Source organism: Carassius auratus, unplaced genomic scaffold (genome assembly GCF_003368295.1).
Source record: "Carassius auratus strain Wakin unplaced genomic scaffold, ASM336829v1 scaf_tig00010016, whole genome shotgun sequence".
Lineage (NCBI taxonomy): Eukaryota > Metazoa > Chordata > Actinopteri > Cypriniformes > Cyprinidae > Carassius > Carassius auratus.
This window is the reverse complement of record NW_020524100.1, coordinates 28,742-49,526: the sequence shown is the minus strand read 5'-3', so window position 1 is coordinate 49,526 and position 20,785 is coordinate 28,742. Positions and strand designations below refer to the sequence as shown.

The window sequence follows — 20,785 nt, the reverse complement described above, 5'->3', positions numbered from 1 at the left end:
AGCTTTAACTATAGCACGAAATAAAAATATATGTGCGTTTAAGTTACGTGAGGGTTAACGTTAGTTGATTATAACAGACAAGCAATTATGTAAAATGTATAATAAACATGAACTTACCGTTAGACGCCTCAATAAGGCTGCACTCGACGAGTTTTTCTCTCACAAATGTATCCATGTGCTTTTCTGACAGGAAAAAACAACATTTTGAGTTATAACTTGTATGTAAAAAGACTTTATAAACCACAAAAGCATAAAATCACCTCACTAACGCGGCCTACCACACTCGCTGTGCATCCGCGCACTTTGAAATGCCCTGAGACGTCGATTATTTTCCGGGAATCACTTTGTTAGACTGAACCGGTTTATTTGAACTGGATCGTCGGTTCTCTTAGACCTGCGGTCCGACTATATTGCACGTAATTTGTATGATTTACATGTCGATATGGACAACTGCATGCGTTTACATTAGAGCAGAAAGTCGTATTCACTTTTTGAACTCATTTGACTCACTTAAATGTCAAATTCGCTTTTCAGTGTCAGAAACTACTTTTTCCTCTATTTTCACAGTTATTCGCATATTTCAGCCATCCGTCACTGTCTGAAACTTAATAAAAACTGTATTAATATGTCGTCTCAGATATCTTAACATGATTATTCGAGTCACGTAACGTAGGTTGGCCGTTTGAGGTGAACAGTTCATCATTTAACGTAAATAATGTTGGCCTGTAACTGTTAGACGTTTAACAGTATTGTTTGCGCAAAAAAAGTTATAATTCTGCCAATTTAAAATAATTATTAAAGAAAAAATTAAATAAACTTACCTTAAAACAGTTGAAAGCCGTGGCTTTGCCCCGTTGTTCTTCCAAAGTGACAGTTGGGGAGCGATTTAAACATCTTCAAGGCGCGTTAAATAACCCAGCGCTGGCCTGAAACAACCCAGCGACGCAACCCAGCAGGTTTAACCCAACACCTGGTAAATTGAAACTACCCAAAAGTGTTTAAAAAGAAATAAAATAACCCAACAAAATGACCCAACATACTCAACCCAACATTTTGGGTTAAAAAATAACCCAGCCGTTTTTAGAGTGTATATACACGTTGTGTTTATATTCATTTATATATATATATATATGTGTGTGTGTGTGTGTGTGTGTGTATACAGTATGTATTTTGAATGTTTTTTTTTTTCAACATTGAAAAAAAAAATCTAGTTTCTTGACAAATCAGCATATTAGAATTATTTCTGAAGGACACATAAGACTAAAGTAAACGATGCTTGCCATCACAGTAATAAATGTCAGTTTAAATATAGGAAATACAATACATATTAGAAATATATTAGAAATACACTATAGATACATCTTTACAACTAGCCTGGTCTGTCCAATCATAAAAGTCCCGATTTAACTAATGTTTTATAACTAAGCTTCCAATAACACAAAAAAATAAAAATGAATGTTTATATCATCTCGTGACTGCTGAGTCAGCGACAGTCTACCATGTGATTGAGTCATATGATTCATCAGCTGTATTTCAAAAAGTCATTATTTACACTATCCTTTTAACAGAATCCTGTGTCGAGTAACAAACATCTCGTTTTCATCGCGCTCATCTGTTTTTTTGGATGTGCCCAGCTGTTTTTGTGTATAGTCAGACAGTTTAACTGGGTAAAAACAACAGCAATAACTGTTACCCAGAATGCACCGCTATAAGGCTGCGAGTAAAAAGTGACTGAGGAGGGGGTCCATCAGTAAAACTGAGTGTAGTATATATTTTATTATGTTTATTAATTCACTTTTAACTAAGTGCTGACAGGGAGACGAAGAGGATCGAGCTTAGATTTCGTCGCGTGTATATCTCGGCCATGCCTCTCTTCACGTCGAATCCCTTTGATCAAGATGTTGGTAAGTTTGAGATGTCATGCAGTTAGCAGGCGAGCTAACGGTAGCTCATCGGTGTCTATTGTTGTTCAAGGCAACCCACCGGCTTTTTGTTTCTTTGCGATATCACTCTAAGTATTTGTGCTAATTTTGCAATGGCATCCCAGTGATTACATAATTCCCAACAGTGGTTTTAGCCAGAAACTATTAACATATCGTGAATGACAACAGTTTTACAGCTAGGCAGCTTAACCTTATTAGCCAGACGGCTAGCCAATTTGTAGCTGAATAAGCGGTGACTGTTGGGTAGCGAGCCAAATGGTCTCGTTTTTTCTACTTGTATGATGCTGGCAGTGCACTACTGAGTAAAAACAGACGCTTTGCAGTTCACTTCAGAGGATCTGAGCTGTCTCGCTCTTAATGTTTAATTAATCTCCGACCTGAAGAGCTAACTAACGGTTCATACAGTGACTCTGCAAATGTTTCCAATTTCTCCTCTTATATTTAGTTTTGTCTAACGTTACTGATGTTGTTCCAGCTGTATTACTGTAGGCTATAATAATAATAGGCTATTATAAAGATTACAGTGTCGTATTGTGTATATTATTGTTGTATTATGCGCCTGCTGATAATGGCTTTAATATGGCAACCAGCCATATGCGGTTATAATAGAAATCCACACACTTTTGAAAGGCTAGGATGCACATGCACACATGAGTTGATCTGAATCGGTTCAGAGTCGGACATTGCAGATGAAATCCCTGTCAGATTTTGGTAGTGACTGCTGGTGTGATGTACAGTAGCTTCAGATGTCATTGTTTGAGCTGGTCGGATATCAAAGACTAATTTTCCATGTAGAATTAGTCTCCTAGCCAGTTTTGTTTATTGTAAATGTTGTTGTACTGTTTCTGTAACCGATCACAGACACTGAACACAGGTGTTGTTGTTTTGGTTAACCCCTGTTTTTACAGCTTGCTAGATTGATTAACAGAATCTCTCAACAGATGTAGGGCACTGGTTAATCTTCTGTAAACGGGGATATTGCTTTTTTATTATTAAGAGGAAATATTTACTGCCTGGGCCAGAATTGATTTTCATGGGACTATAAACAGCTATGGCTATTAAATGTGCTGTAGGGAACTTTTGTAAAAAAAAAAAAAATGTTTTTTACATATTTATTAAACCTGTCATTATGTCCTGACAGTAGAATATGAGACAGATAATCTGTGAAAAAAATCAGCTCCTCTGGCTCCTCCCAGTGGTCCTATTGCCATTTGCAGAAACTCCATCGCTCCCGGTAAAAAACAACCAATCAGAGCTGCGGTCCGTAACTTTGTTTGTGTTCAAAATGTAGAAAAATGTATATAATAAGCGAGTACACCATGAATCCATTTTCCAAACCGTGTTTTTAGCTTGTCATGAATCACTAGGGTGCACCTATAATAAATGTTTATATTCTGACTATTTTAGATTGCTTCGGGGATACCGTGGCGGAGTAACCCAGTACCTTTGTGATTCTTCATAGACATAAACAGAGAGAAGTAGTTCCGGCTACGATGTTCTTCCGCAAGATGCAAGCAGTTCTGTTTATTAACCGCTAGGGCGTCAAAAGTTCCCTACCGCAGCTTTAATCATAAAATAAAATTTACATCAAATAGAAAAGTTGCTGTAGATAGTGATTCATAACACAATACTATGATACAGTTATATAAAGCCACATTCCTAAATGTAATGTAAAAACATTTTTATATCTGGTGTGATTATTATTATTTTTTTTTTTTTTTTAATTAATTTATTCTGCAAGTATGTATTACATTGATGGATACACCTATAATGTAACTAAAGATTTTGATTTCAAATAAATGGTGCTATATTTCATAAAAGGACCCATAAAATCTTTTTTTCACAATTTCCACAAAAAAACAGCACAACTTTAAACATAATAAGAAATGTTTGAGCACCAAATAAACATTTTTTTTAGTGTATTTCTACTGTCATTTTGATAAATGCTGCCTTGATAACCATAAAAGACATGACATTTTTATTTCAAAAATCGTACAAATATATTCGTTTTTTTTTTTTTTTTTTTTTTTTTTTTTGTTCTCCTAAAATTTTTAATATCTGGGCTGTTTGTGTCCCTTTCAGCAACTTTATTTTTTTTCTTCTTTCTATCTTTTTTTTCTTCTCAAGCACTAGCTGATTTCTGATTCTGGTTTCTGTGACGAGGCGTAACCGAGCCTGTGGTCTTTCCCAGACACGCATTCATCAATTTGCATATGATTGTTATGCTGTTGAATCTGTGGAAATTACAGGAAACATTATCATTATGAGGCATACATTTTTGATCTACTATTCTTTTGCAGAGAAAGCGACCAGTGAGATGAACACAGCTGAGGACTGGGGCCTCATTTTGGACATTTGTGACAAGATCGGACAGTCTCGCACTGGGTTAGTGAACGAGCATGCGGGATGTTTCTTTTTTAAATGAATGGGTGTTTAACAGGTTAAATGTTATTGCTTGTCTTGTGAAGGCCTAAAGAATGTCTGCGCTCTATAATGAGGAGAGTGAATCACAAGGATCCGCATGTTGCCATGCAAGCGTTGACGGTAAGGCAAATGCTTCTTAATGCTTTCTAGGCCTTTAATGAGCTGTTGAGAATAAAGTGAGTGTTTTCTCTTCCATAGCTGCTAGGTGCGTGTGTGTCAAACTGTGGAAAAATATTCCATTTAGAGGTCTGCTCCAGGGAATTTGCTAGTGAAGTTAGCAATGTACTAAATAAGGTGCGTGTTTCCTTTTGTTTGTGGAAATGCTTTAATCGTTTATTCCAGCAGCAAAAGACTGATGTTATGTCGTCTTGTCTTCTCAAGGGTCATCCTAAAGTGTGTGAGAAGCTGAAGGCTCTGATGGTGGAGTGGGCTGAGGATTTCCGTAATGACCCCCAGCTCAGCCTCATTTCGGCCATGATCAAGAACCTCAGAGAACAGGGCGTCATCTTCCCTGCCGTGGGCTCTCAGGTGAGCTCCCTGCTGTGAAATACCATTGGTATTTATATAAGAAGTTTGTAGGGAATTATGTGTTTCAGTTTAAGGGCCAAATCTCAGTATTCAGCATATAAAATATTCACAACATTATATTAAAGGAAATGAAACAATGAAGGAAATCTAAATGTGTATATACAGACATGTGTATATATAGACTTTTTTTTTTCTAATTAAAACTTATTTGGCAAAGATATATTAAATTGATCATAAGTGACAGTGTAGACATTTATCATGTTATAAAATGTATAAATTCATATTTCAAATAGTTGCTGTTCTTTTGAACTTTCTACTCATGAAAGTATCTTTGTCATCACAGGAATGAACTACACAATAAAATAATAATAATAATGTTAAATATGTTTAAATAGAAAACATTTGAAATTTATATTACTGTTTTTGCTGTATTTTTTATTAAATAAATGCTTTGTAAGCATATGAATTTTACAAAAGTTTTTGTAGAATTGTGTATTTAGAAATCTATTTTGCTGTTATTCTTATTTTACTCTCAAATTCTTTTTTTCCTTTCCTTTTTTTCTTTTTATTTCCTTTTTTTCCATTATATTGTATGCAGACAGTGTATGATATTTATTAAGTGTTGAATATATATGTTATTTTGTCATGTCAGACTTTGTGTAAATGAGTTTAAAAGGAGAAAATATGTGTATGATTAGAAATATTTAAGTAATGCGATGTTAAACTTGTATTTGTTCAGGCGGCAGAACAAGCTAAAGCCAGTCCTGCATTAGTAGCTAAAGACCCTGCAACATCAACAAACAAGAAAGAAGAAGAAGACCTCGCTAAAGGTGGCCACAAATCCATAATGCTGAAGTCTGGGATGAATTGCGTCGAAGAAAGAGAAGTAATCTTTCTCTCTGTCTGTTTCTCTCTCTCTTTCTCAGCGATCGAACTGTCTCTGAAGGAGCAGCGGCAGCAGCAGCCTCAGGTCTCTCTGTCTGGCCTCTACCCGAGCACCAGCAGCCTCCTCACATCTCACAAGGCTGAAGGCAGAAAGGTCAGGGCCATCTATGACTTTGAGGCAGCCGAGGACAATGAGCTCACCTTTAAATCAGGCGAGATCATCACCATCCTGGATGACAGGTTAATCTGGTTCTGTTTACTCGCAGACTGTGTTTGAAATCATTCCCTTCGTATGAAAATCACTACACATTTTTTTTCTTTTTTGTGGTAATTATTGTTTGGAAGGCCTGTTTTCCACTTTGGTCAGTTTAATCAATTCAGCTCATTTTGGTTGCTAAGCTAAAGATATAAAACAGAAGTAGTGTTTCAAAGTAGAGGCGGTTAGAAAGAATTCAGAGATTGAGTGAATGATTCCAAACACAGTCAAAGAGTTTCTTTTTTCTTCTTTTAAGTAGTTGGAGGTGGCTTAAGTATCTCTTCTCTATCACAGTGACCCTAACTGGTGGAAGGGTGAGACGTATCAGGGTGTTGGGCTTTTTCCTTCCAACTTTGTGACAGCAGACCTGACAGCAGAGCCTGAGATGAGTAAGTCAAGCGGTCACATCTACTCTTTTCCAGCCAACAGTTTGTAGTGGTTTACACACATACATTAGCAGCACAACTCTTTTTAAACGTGGTTATAAGAAATGCTACTTGAGCAGCAGATCAGCACACTGGAATGATTTCTGAAGAATCATGTGACACTAAAGAATGGAGTAATGACTGATGAAAATGTTCAGCTTTGCCATCACAGGAATAAATCACACTTTAAAATATATTCCAGTCGATTTGTATATTAAAAAGATTTTAAAAAGATTTTTTCACTATATTACTTTTTACTGTATTATCATTATTTTTAATCAAATAAATGTAGCCTTGTTGGGCATAAGAGACTTTCAGAAAAAGAAAAAAAAAACATCTAAAAATATATATTATTTATTTTCTATAATTTTCAATATAAGATCAATATCAATATTTAGTATGCCATTTGTTTGCATTAATGGCACCTACACTCTTAACTGCATGAACAGGTTTGTGTAAAACCTGATAATCGTGTTCTCCAGCATGATTGGAGAACGATCTAAAGAGCATTTTGAGCTTCTTTGGAAGAACATTTGCCCATCTGTACAATGGTATTCAAATGATCAATGTCACAAAATGTATGTAAAAAAAAAAAAAAAAAAAAACAGAATATTCCAAATGTCAGTTTTTGTCTATTTCCAGATTTCAGTGATTTTTAATCTCATATTTTCAGTGTGGTCTCAGACTTTTTGGCCCCAGTGTGCATTGTGACAACAATATATATTTTTAGATGTCAGTTCTCTACTTATTACATTACATCATGTCAACTTTAACATTTCTCCTTCCTTAGTGAAAACAGAGAAGAAGACAGTGCAGTTCAGTGAAGACGTCCAGGTAGAGACGATTGAACCGGAGCCAGAGCCTGTCTTCATTGATGAGGTGAGGCTGTGTATTTCTCACAGTATTTTGGCACTGTATTGCTTTGATTGATTTCCCTCATACACACCCCTTACTACTACAAAGCACATGAAATTGCACAGGGAAATAAATGATCCACTATTCACCGTTTCCCTTCAAAGACATCAGATGCTCTCAGTGGAGAACTGTGTTAAAATGAGTTGTAGCAGCTCTCATGCAGTCTAGTTTGTAATGAGTTTGCAATGTTCTGCAGGAGAAAATGGACCAGCTGCTTCAGATGATCCAGAGTGCAGACCCAACAGACGACCAGTCCGACACCTGTGAACTCCTGCAGCTGGAGGGTGAGTCTAAAACCGTATCCGCTGGTTCTGTGTTTGTGGAGACTGATTCATTGATTCATAGTTGTTCCTCCTCTCCCAATTAGCTGCTTGCAACCAGATGGGTCCTCTCATTGATCAGAAGTTGGAGGACATTGACAGGTACTTAAAAAGTCCTATCTAAAAACTACATTTAATGCAAAATCCATCTTTCCATATGTCTACCAAAGCCTGTGAACAAACCTCAGATATATATATATATATATTTTTTTTTTTTTGTGAATGAAATCCAATTAGACTTATGCACACGTCATTCCCCATAGATCTCACATGTAATAAATATTTTGTGTTTGTTTTCAGAAAACACTCAGAGCTGTCTGATCTGAACGTGAAGGTCATGGAAGCGCTGTCTCTCTATGCTAAGCTAATGAATGAAGACCCAGTATATGCTATGTATGCCAAAATACAGAGCCAGCAATACTACATGCACCAGACCCCAAACGCTTCCCAACAGGTGAGAGTCTGTCAAGTGATCAAAGTGTTTATGTTGTCAGTTTGCTAGTGTGATTTAAGTTGCTATTCCTGTGGCTCAGTGGTAGAGTATTACATTAGAAACGCAAAATGATATGGGTTCAGATCCCAGGGATCACACATACTGATAAAAAAATAAATAAATGTATAATGTCTGAATGCACTGTAAATCGCTTTGGATAAAAGCGTCTGCTAAATGCATAAATGTAAATACTATGATGGCTATTTGTTGTTGATTGTTTGGGCAATGGTATTCTATTTTATTTCCAGGTGTACCCTGCCCAGTCCACTGGAGGGCAGTATGTAATACAACCGGGATACAACGTTCCAATGGAGCAGCTCTCTGCAATGAACCAAACAGGAACTTCAATGGCTGGACAGCCGGCTCCCAGGTAATCACAAAAAAACAAAAAGCTATATAAATGAATGAATAAAAACATTATAATTTATTCTAAGCAATTTGTTTGTTTAATTCATAAATAATAAGGTTGATCATTTAAGATATAAATCATAATAATAGATAAACAAAAATAAGTTGCATCAATACTTTGATGATAAAATGATTGTTATTAACAATAACAAACGTTATATAAATTCCTTGATCATTATTAATGTTGTTATTAAATAAAAAACTGTATCAATGCAGTAATAATAATAATAATAAAATGTATTATTTTGTATGTTAGATAAAATATTTGATAATTAGATTACATAAAAAAGCTGTATCAGTTAATTAAATAGTAATTATTGATGATGTTATTATTAAATAAATATAAAACCGTATCGATGCCATAATAATATTTTGTATAAATAGAAAAAAAATGTAGTAATTAATTTTTGCTGTTAATAATAAAAACACTTATTCCGTGTACAGCAGTGGTGTTTTAGGTGGCCTGTTTTAATTTTAGTTTAGATCTAGTCAAGTTTCAGTCAACTAAAAGTCGTCGCATTTAGTCAGAATTATCCATGACTATTTTCGTCTAGTGTTAGCCGACCAAAACTGGTGACATTTTAGTCTAGTTTTAGTCAATTAAAATTGTATTTTATTCTCTGTTTAGTAATGCTGTTCTATTTAACCAATAGAATATAGTCTAAGTACCTAACAGTATAGACAAAATTCTCTTTTAGCCAAACCCATTTCAATTGTATTATTGTTACCTTGTAGACTCCAGGATACACCCGTTCCAGACACGGAAGATGCTCCGATTTTAATTGACAACATTTATTTTACCAGTCATACATGTTAGAAGTACACACATCTCTATGTTAGACTTAACATTATTTGTTATCGTCTTCTAAATAATGCCATGAGTGGGGCTTGAACCGAAGTGAAGTCACCTATGTCTGTGCAGTGCGATCTAATGCAGCCCCTGAAGTGAGGCAAAGGAAACAAAAATATTGCAAAATAATAAGAACGTAAAAACGTTAAAACATTTAGTTTCGTCTCATTTTGGTCAATGAAAACGAAGACATTTCATTGCATTATACATTTAATTATAGTTATTGTCATGTGACCAGCATTTACATTGCGTCTTGTTTTTCGTCACCTGGTAAAGGTTCGTTGACGATGATATTTAGTCTTCATTTTCATTGACAAAAGCAACACTAGTGTACAGTAATATAAAAAAGCTGTGTCAATGCATTCATTATTATAATCCATGGGGTGATAATAATGGTTATTATATTTGTGGAATTATAAAAAAATTATTTTTTTCTTCTTTTTCTCAGTGATGCCCACATGTACATGGGCCAACCTCCAGTCTACAGCCCGACTCCTGGCAGCATGCCTCCAGCTGATGTCCAGTCCTACCAGAACCCAGCCTGCACTCCATCGGCCATGAGCCAGACCCCCGGCTACACCGTGCCCTCCACCCAGAGCCTCCCTGCTACTGCAGACAACCAACAGACCCCTTACTTTGAGAAAGCCCTCTTATAGGACCCCTAGAGACTCATACAGACACGCACACTTACGGTCATGAACAAAGAACATTGAGCTGACACAAAGTTATCTCCTAAATTGCCTTTTCCTCTGTTTCTTTAAGTCACTACAAACAAACAAACACTATTTCTGACAGGACAGGATGGGCCGATTGTTGACTACTAACTGTTGGTGTTCTCACAGAGCGGTTCTGTTTGATCTTATACTTTTTTTGGTCTCTTTTATGAGAACATTTTATTGAAGGTGATGAGGAACGCTATGTTATATTGTTTATTTAGCAGTGTCATTAAAGTAATAATTAACATGGATGTTTCTTACAGGAAAACACACAAAGAAAGCATGCTTGTGTTGTACATACATTTCCGTATCAATGTAGGTTCTGATATTCCAGTGTTTTTCACAACAGGTCCTGAGGGGGAGGTTACGACATCATTTTAATTTCTCATCACTTTCACAACACTTGTTGTGTGTGTGTGTGTGTGAGAGAGAGAGAGAGAGAGAGAGAGAGAGAGAGAGAGAGTGTTCAGGCCCTCAGAAGTCATCTTAACTCTCCTTCTCCTCCAGAAACATGTAGCAAAACATTACCATTTTCTTGATAGTCACCTACCCCCCCCCCCCATTTGTTTAAGCTCAATTTTCAGTGTTAAGAACATCAGATGTCTTTTAGTGTATTTTATTTATATTTTGATTGTTGTTTTGCTGTTTTAATTGACAGTACTTTAATAGAAGGATGTAATATTCTGCCTGTGTGCAGATGTGTATATAAGAGAGCTCAGTCTTTAATGGGTAACGTTCAAAGCAGTTGCTTCTTCTGTAGAAAGGGCACATGGGAAGTTTAAGTAATGCTACTCCACATCATGCACTTTTAATTTACCCTTTTCATTACCCATGTTACAGATGTGTCCATTTATTTATGTTTCCTCCGCTCTGAATGGCATTGAGCACTGCACTCGAACCCTTCCCTTTTTTCCATAACTATTTAAAAATAAGCGACAAATAACTTATTGGATTTTTTTCAAACTAACTGTATACCCTGGGAATGAATGATCATGTGTAAATGATCTGTAGCTTGTAGAATGATTGAACTAACCTTTTAATTTTTCGAAGTCCTAAGTCCAATAGCTGAGACTGACACTAAAGAGAACAGACTTCATTTTTTGAATCTCCTACTCTAAACTAAGGCAGTACCCAACATTTCTGTCTCTCCAGTAGCTCCAGTATTATCACAGTATTTGTTGACATTTCATAGAGAACATTTTGGGAAATTGGGACCACTGGCTAGTTCTAATGTAACACCTTAGCATTTGCACACGGAGATAATACTCCTTACATCAACCTTATCCACAGGGAAAATGTTTTTGGTGTATCAGTTCTATGTACCCTGTTGTTTGTATGTACTATTTTAATCATCTTAATTATTAGTATTCACAATAAAACTTGGCCAAATGTACAGCACATGTTGTGTCTCATGTTTCTGTGTCACTAGTGTGCTCTTGGCTCAGGTCGAGGTGTTTTAGTTGGATTGTTGGTGGCTTACTGGTTAAGGCTCTTGTAGTGGAAAAGATACAGGTTTGGAGCCTGTTGAGCTAGTCAGTTTATTATATTCCTTGAAGTTAATTGCATTAGATATAATTATATTTGTATTCTTGTATTAAAGAAATAAATGGTTTCTGAATGATCATGTGATACCATCTGGGAAGACTCGGACTCATCTTTTATGAGCTGCTGCAGTTCGCATATTTGTGTATTCCTGTGTTTGAAGCAATAGATCGCTTCACTTCTGTCATTGGTTTCGTGAAGTCTAGTGCCACTGTCTATTGACTGCTGGTGACTGCCTCGGTGGCATATGTGGCATCTGTAACCCTGTTTGTGTGGGTTCCTTTGTACTTCATCCTCAGGATGCAGCGAAGTGACCAACTGGTGAGTGCTAAACTGTTTTCTGTGCTGCCACTGATTTACAAGGGTAGTTGATCCATGAACTCTTATTCAATATACTAATTTAAATTTTCATATTAGTGAAATTTCTCGTCTTGTGACTGTAACCATTTAAAAGTCATTAAAACGAATAACGATAGAAGAACTGACACATTTCTTACTGTTTGTGATGCTAATCATGTTCAACAAGGCAAACATCATTATTTCTTCTGCAGGAGACCTGTTACATGTGATCCTCAGCACTTTACCATGCTTTGCTATCGTCATGGCCACCTCAAAGGTAATGCAATATTCCATCTCACTGAGAATGTACCATGTCCACATGACTGAGGATTTCATGATCATTAAAATCCTTCTTCTTAAGATCAACATATTGATTTTAATGGGTTCATTAAATCATCAGTAGGTTGGTGGTTCCGTGACATCTAAAGAATAATTTGGAACTTAAAAGAGGTTCTTAATAGCATCAGAATGTAAAAAAACATCTCAGAGTATCATGGAAAAGTTTTTTATTTTTTTGTCATTTTATTCAAAAAAAGCAAACTTTCTTATATTCTAGATTCATTGCACACAAAATGATTTTTTTTTTTTATTATGATGGTTATGACTTTTAGGGAAATAAAAAATCCAGTATCTCAAAAAATCAAAATATCTTCTCAAATATCAATCAAAAAAGATTTACAAAACAGAAATGTTCAAGACCTCCAAAGCAGGTTTAATTATTCACTCAATACTTGGTTGGGGCTCCGTTTGTGTGAATTACTGCTTCAATGCAGTGTGGTATGGAGGCGATCAGCCTGTGGCACTGCTGAGCCCATGTTACTTTGATAGCAGCCTTCAGCTCCTCTGTATTGTTTGTCAGATGTTACGTATCTTCCTCTTCACAATACCCCATAGATTCTCTGTGAGGTTCGGGTCAGGTGAGTTGGCTGGCCAATTAAGCACAGTAAAGTAATATCATGGTCATCAAACCACTTGGAAGTGGTTTTAGCACTGTGGGCAGGTGCTAAAATCCTGCTGGAAAAGGAAATCAGCATCTCCATAAAGCTTAACAGCAGATGGAAGCATAAAGTGCTTCAAAATCTCCTGGTAGATGGCTGCATTGACTTTGGACTTGATAAAACACAATGGATCAACACCAGCAGACATTAACTCACCCCAAATCATCACTGACTTCACAATGGACGTTGGATTCTGTGCCTCTCCAGTCTTCATCCAAACTTTGATTTTCAAATGAAACACTTCATTTACTTTCATCTGAAAAGAGGACTTTGGACCACTGAGCAACAGTCCAGTTCTTTTTCTCCTTACCCAGGTGAAATGCTTCTGACTTTTTTTCTGATTCAGGAGTGGTTTGGTTCTAGAAATGTGACAGCTGTAGCCCTTTTCCTGAAGACGTCTGAGCATGGTGACTCTTGATGCACTGACTTTGGCTTCAGTCCACTCCTTGTGAAGCTCTCCCAAGTTCTTAAGTTGGCTTTTCCTGACAATCTTCCAAAGGCTTTGGTCATCCCTGTTGATTGTGCCCCTTTCCCTACCACACTTTTTGAGAATATATGAATATATTTTGATACAGCACTCTGTGAAAAGCCAGCTCTTCAGCAATGACCTTCTGTGGCTTACCTTCCTTGTGGAGGGTGTTGATGATTGTCTTGTGGACAAATGTCAAGTCAGTAGTATTACCCATAATTTTGGTTGTATGTTTTACAACTAGCCGAAGAGGTTCCCAGTATTTATACTCAAAATTAATCAAACTAATCAAGCTCAAAATTGAAGTTTCAAGTTTTTTGAGATACTGAATTTTGAATTTTCCTATGCTGTAAGTCACAACCATCAGAATAAAAAACAAATTTTAGTTTTTGTGCAAAGAAAGAACTTTTCAGTGATATTAACATTTTTTGAGATGCACCTGTACATCATATACTGATCATTTGTAATCTTACTTTCAAGACATCAGAAATTTCCTCTCTGAGGTACTCACAAGGGTCCGTATTCTTCTGAATAAGTGTCAATTCATTGTTAGTTTTGAAAAAGGTTCTCAAATTGTTTGACTGGTGAAGATGTGAATCTTCACATTGGACTGTTTTAAATGAACAGTTTGCTTTTGGTGATGCATCCAAAACTGCTTCCATTTTCAGTCTTTCACCTCCATTTTCTCTTGAGGATGATAAAAGGCTTTTTGGCCATGACTGTTCTCTCAGCAACCCTCTGGCCTTTTTCTGCTTGTGCAGGTTCAGGTTGATGCTGAAGTTAAGAATGACCCCTTTGCTGAGCTCCCCATCTCTCTGGTCTTGTTCTCCCTCATTTGTGTGGACAAAGTGGAGAAAATGTGCCCTCTTTGCCTGATGGGACAGGGTAAGAGATAACATCTGATAAATTCTGCCAATTAAATTATATGTCTATCTAAGTTGTGCTCTATTTTTTCCTCTTTTTAAAAAAGCAAGCAGATTAGGGTTGGATTTTGAGATGCCGGTCCGGTGTTGACTCACTCAGTGCAGGTGACATCAATGTCCAGATGGGACGGCGATGCGTCTCCAAGGTCACCAGTCAGGAAAGGGACTCTATCGGGGCATTGGAGGGATACAGATGAAGAAGGCACCACACACACCAGCAGCACAGCATATTCTACACCTCTCATTCTTTCTCAGGTTTGTTTTGACCTCTTTGTGGCTACCTTCATGTTCTGATTTGACACAGTGCAAATGGTGAGGGTGGCCGTGACTGATTTGGTGTATTACTCAGTGTGGATGTTTCCCATAGACATACTGGCTTTTCTGTCCATCCTGTGTGTTGTTATAACTCCAGACAGTCCTTTGCTGGAGTGTCCTCACCCAAGATTTGCCCTTCCTGTTGATGAGTATATGCCTGGTGGCTGTTTTTGATTGTTACGCCCATGCTGTACATACTAAAGAACATTTTCACCGCGGTATCTTTCGTGTACTTTGTCTTTATGACATTGGGCATTGTGTGAAGAACTGCAGAAGAAACACATACAGATTTAAGTTTTGTATATTGTAAATATGTTTTGGGGTTCAGAATAAAGTGTGTATATTTCTTGATTTTTATTTTACAGATGGCCAAAACAGTACACAGACATCTGAATTCTAGTCATTCTATTCATATTTATTGAAAAATATATTGTTATAATACCAGTCAAACATTTGGAATAATTTGGAAATAATGCTTTTGAAAGAAGCCTCTTATGCTCACTAAGGCTGCATTTATTTAGGCAAAATTACAGTAAAAGAAGTAATATTGTGACCTATTATTACAATAAATGATAACTGTTTTTCTATTTCAATATATATTTGAAATGTAATATATTACTTTGATGGTAAAGCTGAATATTCATTACTCCAGTTTTCAATGTCACATGGTTCTTGAGAAATCATTCTAATATGATAATTTGATGGTATTTTTATCAAATAAATGCAGCCTTGGTGAGAATAAGAGACTGTCTTCAAAAACATTCAAAAATCTTAATTATTCCAAACTTTTAACCAGTATTGTAAATGCTGTTTGTGTTAATATTTTGAGTATATTTTTACATGTATTAAGGCTTTATGCTTTGTTGTTTTTCTTTGCATCACAATTAATGCAATGTATGTTTTCAAATTTGTAAAATATAACAATTTATCAAGAACATCTGATATTGCACAGATTTATTGTTGGATTTCATTTCAGCATGTGAGTGCAGCTACAGTTGATATTGACTTAAGGTAATGCGAGTTAACCTTATACCAGGAAATGTCCTGATCATGTAAAAACTGATTGCTTTTCATAAAAAGCCTGACCAGTAATACTTTGACTCAACTCTGATGCATATTATGAGACATAGCTGAATTTCCACAATGTTTAGAAATCCCTTTGCATCGAATCTCATAAATGAAACCTCATGTTTTTGCTTGCTATAATTTCATTCACACTTGTTGTCAGATACTATGTAATGTGTTTGTTACCTTGAGAGCAATAACTGTGTTAGGTGTGACTAAGCTTTATATTATACTTATATTTATACTTCGTTACCCAACAGCTAACCAAATAACAGATTTTTACTTAATTTCTATTAAATGTCCACAAATCTAAAACGTATGGCCAAGATTTTGCTTTATATGTGATGACATCTTTTATATGAATTTCATATGATTTTTTTTTTTTTTTTCTGAAACCCCAAACATATTAGTATTCAAGGAGAATCCTCTGAATTCGATAGCACTCTTTCTCTGTCTAATGCTTATTTCAAGCCTATTTTCTCAGCTCAGCATTATTCTCATCTAACCAGTGAGGCTAAATTTATTCCCTCGAAAGGAGATGTTAAAAACCCATATCTGAGTGTGACTGAATTGTTCGCCTCAGTTTGCCTCACATGGATTTCAGAGCTTAATTTTAATTAATTCCGTTTAAACTTGACAGTCAGCATGTGAACAGATGCTGCAAGTGAAACTGCATTAGCTCTCGCTCGCCTCCTCAGCAGGGGACAACAGAGGGAGAGGAGACAGCAAGGACAGACACTCAGATAGAGTACACAGATAAAGAAGAGGAGTGGACAGACTAATAAAGCCTGTGATACAGAAAAGGGGCTGAGATTTCATGAGAGGAAGAAGAAAGTGCATTTGAATTCAGCCTGTGTTTCTCCTTCATTACGAGCTCCACTAAGTGCTCTAGCATGCGGTGTAGCAACAGGGAGCAAGAGAAAACAGCAACAGAAAGGACACAAGGGGGTTACGCAGGTAATCAGGAGTGTACCTGATGACATAGAGGGGGAAAAGAGACAGAAAGAGCCTGAATCCACAGGGGAGAGAGGTAGGGAAGAGTTGTGGAGGTAGAGAACAGCAGAAACCGGGGAGGAAAGACAGCAGATGGTGGACTCGTGCCTCCTCTGCCTGTGTGGACTGGAGACAAGGCAACCCAGACGCGCCTCACATCTGCATTCTGATTGGCCGAGGTGGGCGGGGACAAGCTGACGCAGAGAAAGTCAGGCAGGAATATGACATTTAAACCGTGTATCAATTTTAAACTCTGAGCCTGTGTCTGTCTTTAAAAATAAGGGGTGCGGTGGGAGGAGGGGTGGTGATGGGGGTTTGTCTGGGGAGGGTGTAAATAAATAAGGAGACAAACTCAACGAGGGAAGATCCGAACAAATAATTCCCACACACACCTGGAGCCAATGGACTGTGAGCCTGTTGGTCTCGAGCATCAGCAGGACAGCAGAAGGATGTGAATCACTCACTTTGACTGACTGCATCCCATTCTTCACTGTTTGTGGAGGAATGTCTGCTTTTTATGCGGTCTGTAAACCTACGGGCTGGACCTGAGGCTGTGTGGAACGGAGACTCTTACCTGCTGCTGATGCTGTTATGTCTCTCATCAGACTGATGTGATGGTTGTCCTTTACGGAGAGGGATCCACAGGCTGTGTGTCACAGAAAGAGTGATTTAGACTCTTCTTGGCTGCACCATCATCACGACCCCCCCTGGATGTTCTCTTGATGTTTTGCTGTGGTCTGGGACACTGGCGGAGAGAACAGTCCACCTATGTGAGTAACCGCAGAATGCTTAACGTGATTTTCCACTGTCAGTACGCTCTTGGAAAGAAACCCACTGCATAAAAACATACAATTCTGAATAACGGTAGCAAATACACTCTATAAGTAGAACATGAAATTGTAAAATAATGGTACGTGCTTTCATTCTGCGCCTCCTTAAAGTTTTCATTGAGTGTTTTTGTGTACATTACCTTTCATAATACTAAACACAGGGCTGAAATTGATGTCATTAATAATGTCCGAACTGTTTTTTTGCCATCTGGACCTTTATGATTTCAACATGGCAACCTGTTCCCTCACTAGCATTTAGTGAAGAGGTCAGAACTGAAAATATCCCACAATCCACCTACTACTACAATCGCCACCACCACAGTTTATCTTCGAGTATGTCATCATTCATAACATTTGACGTACGGAAATGTTCTCAGCGGGAACTCGACTCAAAAAGGTACAAGGTCTAAAAAATACACTCGCTGCTATACAAGCCAAGTTCTTCCCGCTACCTGGACTGCCGCATGGAGAGAAAGTGAATGAGAGTGTTTGTAAAGAAGAGAATGAGATACGCGTGAGTCACTGTGTGCGTGTCATGTTGAATGCTTTACCTAAATCCCCCAGAGCAGGCGGAAGGGGATCACACTCACACAGAAGCACACTGAGCTCCAAAGCTGTCAAAGCAAACAGGTAGTAAATAGGCTTATCATGCCTCAGACTGTATGCAATGTCAGGCAGCAGAACTCAGAAGTGCAAAGAAAGGAATTCTAAAATGAAAGCTCCAACACTTCTGTAACCGCTGTGTCAGATGTTTCCAAATCCTCAGAAATGTGCTGTCAGTTTTCTAGGTACAGTTGGGAGTCAAGATCAATGTCTTAAGCTTAGAGTAGTCAAACTGATCATGTGACTTCCAATTAAAAGATATTCAATTCAATTCAAGTTTAGTTGTATAGCGCTTTTTGCAATACAAATCATTACAAAAGCAACAAAACAACAGAAAATTACGTTTCTACAATATTTAGTAGTAGCTTATAGTAAGTCTGTTTGTGCAAGTATGATCAGAATTTTCTGAAACATTAATACAAGTCAGCCAGACGATGAACATCATAAATGGCAATTATGATGCACTCACACTTGTAGCAATATTTGTTAGTTCTGTTTGTTGATTCAGGGTTAGCATCATCCGAGGTCCTCTGAGGAGTCAGCATCATCTCTTCTCAGGTGTTCTGTATCCAGACTGAAGCTTGTGTAAATCCTAGTTACAACGGGATGTAAATCCTGTGGCAAAACATAGAAACAAACAGAGACATCATTAGCATAGCTGCTGTTCCAACAAAGTAAAACTAATTAGTTTAACCCAAGCTAAAGAATAAGAATGCACAGCTAATCAGATGCGACTGCAGTCACAATTTAAGAGATACATTATACATTACACATATGATCATATTTTCTTACCCTGGTAAGGAAATAGGCTGCTGCATTTTGGACTACCTGTAGCTTGTTTATAGAAGATGCAGGACAACCTCCTAGAAGTGCATTAATAGTCCAGTCTAGAGTACATGAATGCATAAACTAGCTTTTCTGCATCAGAAACAGGTAACATGTTTTGTAGCTTGGTAATGTTTCTAAGATGGAAGAATGCAGTTTTTGTAACATGGGAAATATGATTTTCAAAAGACGAGTTGCTTTCTAATATAACACCCAGATTTTTGACTGTAGAGGAAGTAGCAGTGCATCCGTCTAGTTGCAAATTGTAATCTACAAAATTCTTTGTACTGTTTTTTGGTCCAATAACTAATATCTCTGTCTTGGATATAGATATATAGCTGAGTATCATCAGCATAACAGTGGAAACCAATCCCGTATTTTTCTAATAATATTATATGTATATTGACATGTATATTGAAAAAAGAAGGTGACCTAGGACGGATCCTTGTGGCACTCCATATTTTACTGGTGATAAATGTGATGACTCCCCATTTAAATAAACAAAATGGTAGCGATTGGACAGATTGGACTATCCATTTCGGTGTAGCATTAAAAAGCGTGGATTTCTAGCGTATTTTCTTGAAATTCTCAGGTAATATCTTTTGACCCAAAATTACAATTTTAAATACACTGAGTAAAACTCTCAAACTTGACATGCAATGCCGTGAACATGGTATTGCATGTCAAGTTTGAGAGTTTTACCCAGCCCGTTTTAAGCCCTGGATCGCACTGGCCCGACAGTGGAAAAGCATCTATTGTTGTGTCTAATTCTGTGTCTAAACTACTAATTAGTCTTAAATAAACTGTGCATAGATTAGAATTAAGTCTTTCAAATCAGATGCCTCAGATGCGACAGCTCTAATGACAGACAAAACACATAAGTCTGACATTCGCTGGTTAAAATCTGTAATTCCATTTTAGCTTGATTTTAGTGAAATGTTAATAAAATAATGACATATATGCAAGTGTATATAAAGTCACAAAGTAAAGTTTGACAACACAGTGTTGAATTATTTAAAAAATGCACTGCTTTTTAAATTTCTTAGGCCCTGTTTGCGAGGCCCTGTTCTCCAAGCAGGCACAGCCCTTGTAACAGCGTATTGAGTATTCATACTGTATCAGTGTTAATTTTGACACGAAATTTTAATTTAGTTTTAGTCTTAGTCTTTTGACTATAATTCTTTTTAGTTTTAGTCCAGTTTTAGTCATCTGATTTGTTTTAATTTTAGTCTTATTTTAGTCGACTAAAATTGCTTGGTATTTTAGTCGACTAAAATTGCTTGGTATTTTAGTCGACTAAAATAAGACTAAAATCAATAACAGATTTACTAGACAATTTTTTACAGCTGGTATAGGAAACAAACTTAACCAAAATATATAAAACACAAATTCAACTTTATTTCAACACAACTGTGTCTTTATTTCGATTCAAAAGCTTTTATGCAGCAACAAACACTGTCATGATAATGTAAACAATAACTAGCTGCCAATTGACCATCAATAAAAGAAAAATAACGTTAGGTCCAGGACCTTAAAGCTTACAGCTGAGCTGAACAATAAGTGCATACATTTAAAGTAAATATTTAATAAGTTGGCAGCTAGGTGGACAAAAAAAAATAACAAGATTTTATAAGGTATTTATTTGTCTAGCAATATTGTATGTTTTAAATACTACAATATTGCTAGATTTGTATGTATAATGATAGGATGTGAACATTCA

At 36.7% G+C, this 20,785-nt stretch overlaps 1 protein-coding gene and 1 pseudogene across 1 annotated transcript; both read left to right on the top strand.

Moving 5' to 3' along the window:
- The first annotated feature begins 1,573 nt into the window (after nt 1-1,573).
- Nucleotides 1,574-10,909, top strand: LOC113072737 (signal transducing adapter molecule 1-like). Its single transcript, XM_026245703.1, has 14 exons — nt 1,574-1,904; nt 4,244-4,328; nt 4,412-4,487; nt 4,566-4,661; nt 4,749-4,895; nt 5,635-5,725; nt 5,822-6,020; nt 6,331-6,425; nt 7,252-7,340; nt 7,573-7,660; nt 7,744-7,798; nt 7,997-8,150; nt 8,438-8,559; nt 9,896-10,909. Exons 1-14 carry the CDS (start codon nt 1,865-1,867, stop codon nt 10,101-10,103), a joined length of 1,545 nt encoding a protein of 514 aa, XP_026101488.1. The 5' UTR covers nt 1,574-1,864; the 3' UTR covers nt 10,104-10,909.
- Nucleotides 10,910-11,145: 236 nt separating this feature from the next.
- LOC113072740 (transmembrane protein 236-like) lies at nt 11,146-15,012 on the top strand (annotated as a pseudogene).
- Nucleotides 15,013-20,785: the final 5,773 nt, after the last annotated feature.

Coding starts and splice junctions, on each gene's coding strand:
- LOC113072737 (XM_026245703.1), top strand. CDS start 1,865: ATGCCTCTCTTCACGTCGAATCCCTTTGATCAAGATGTTG. Junction 4,488..4,565: donor TTGCCATGCAAGCGTTGACG/GTAAGGCAAATG, acceptor TCTCTTCCATAG/CTGCTAGGTGCGTGTGTGTC. Junction 7,341..7,572: donor AGCCTGTCTTCATTGATGAG/GTGAGGCTGTGT, acceptor AATGTTCTGCAG/GAGAAAATGGACCAGCTGCT.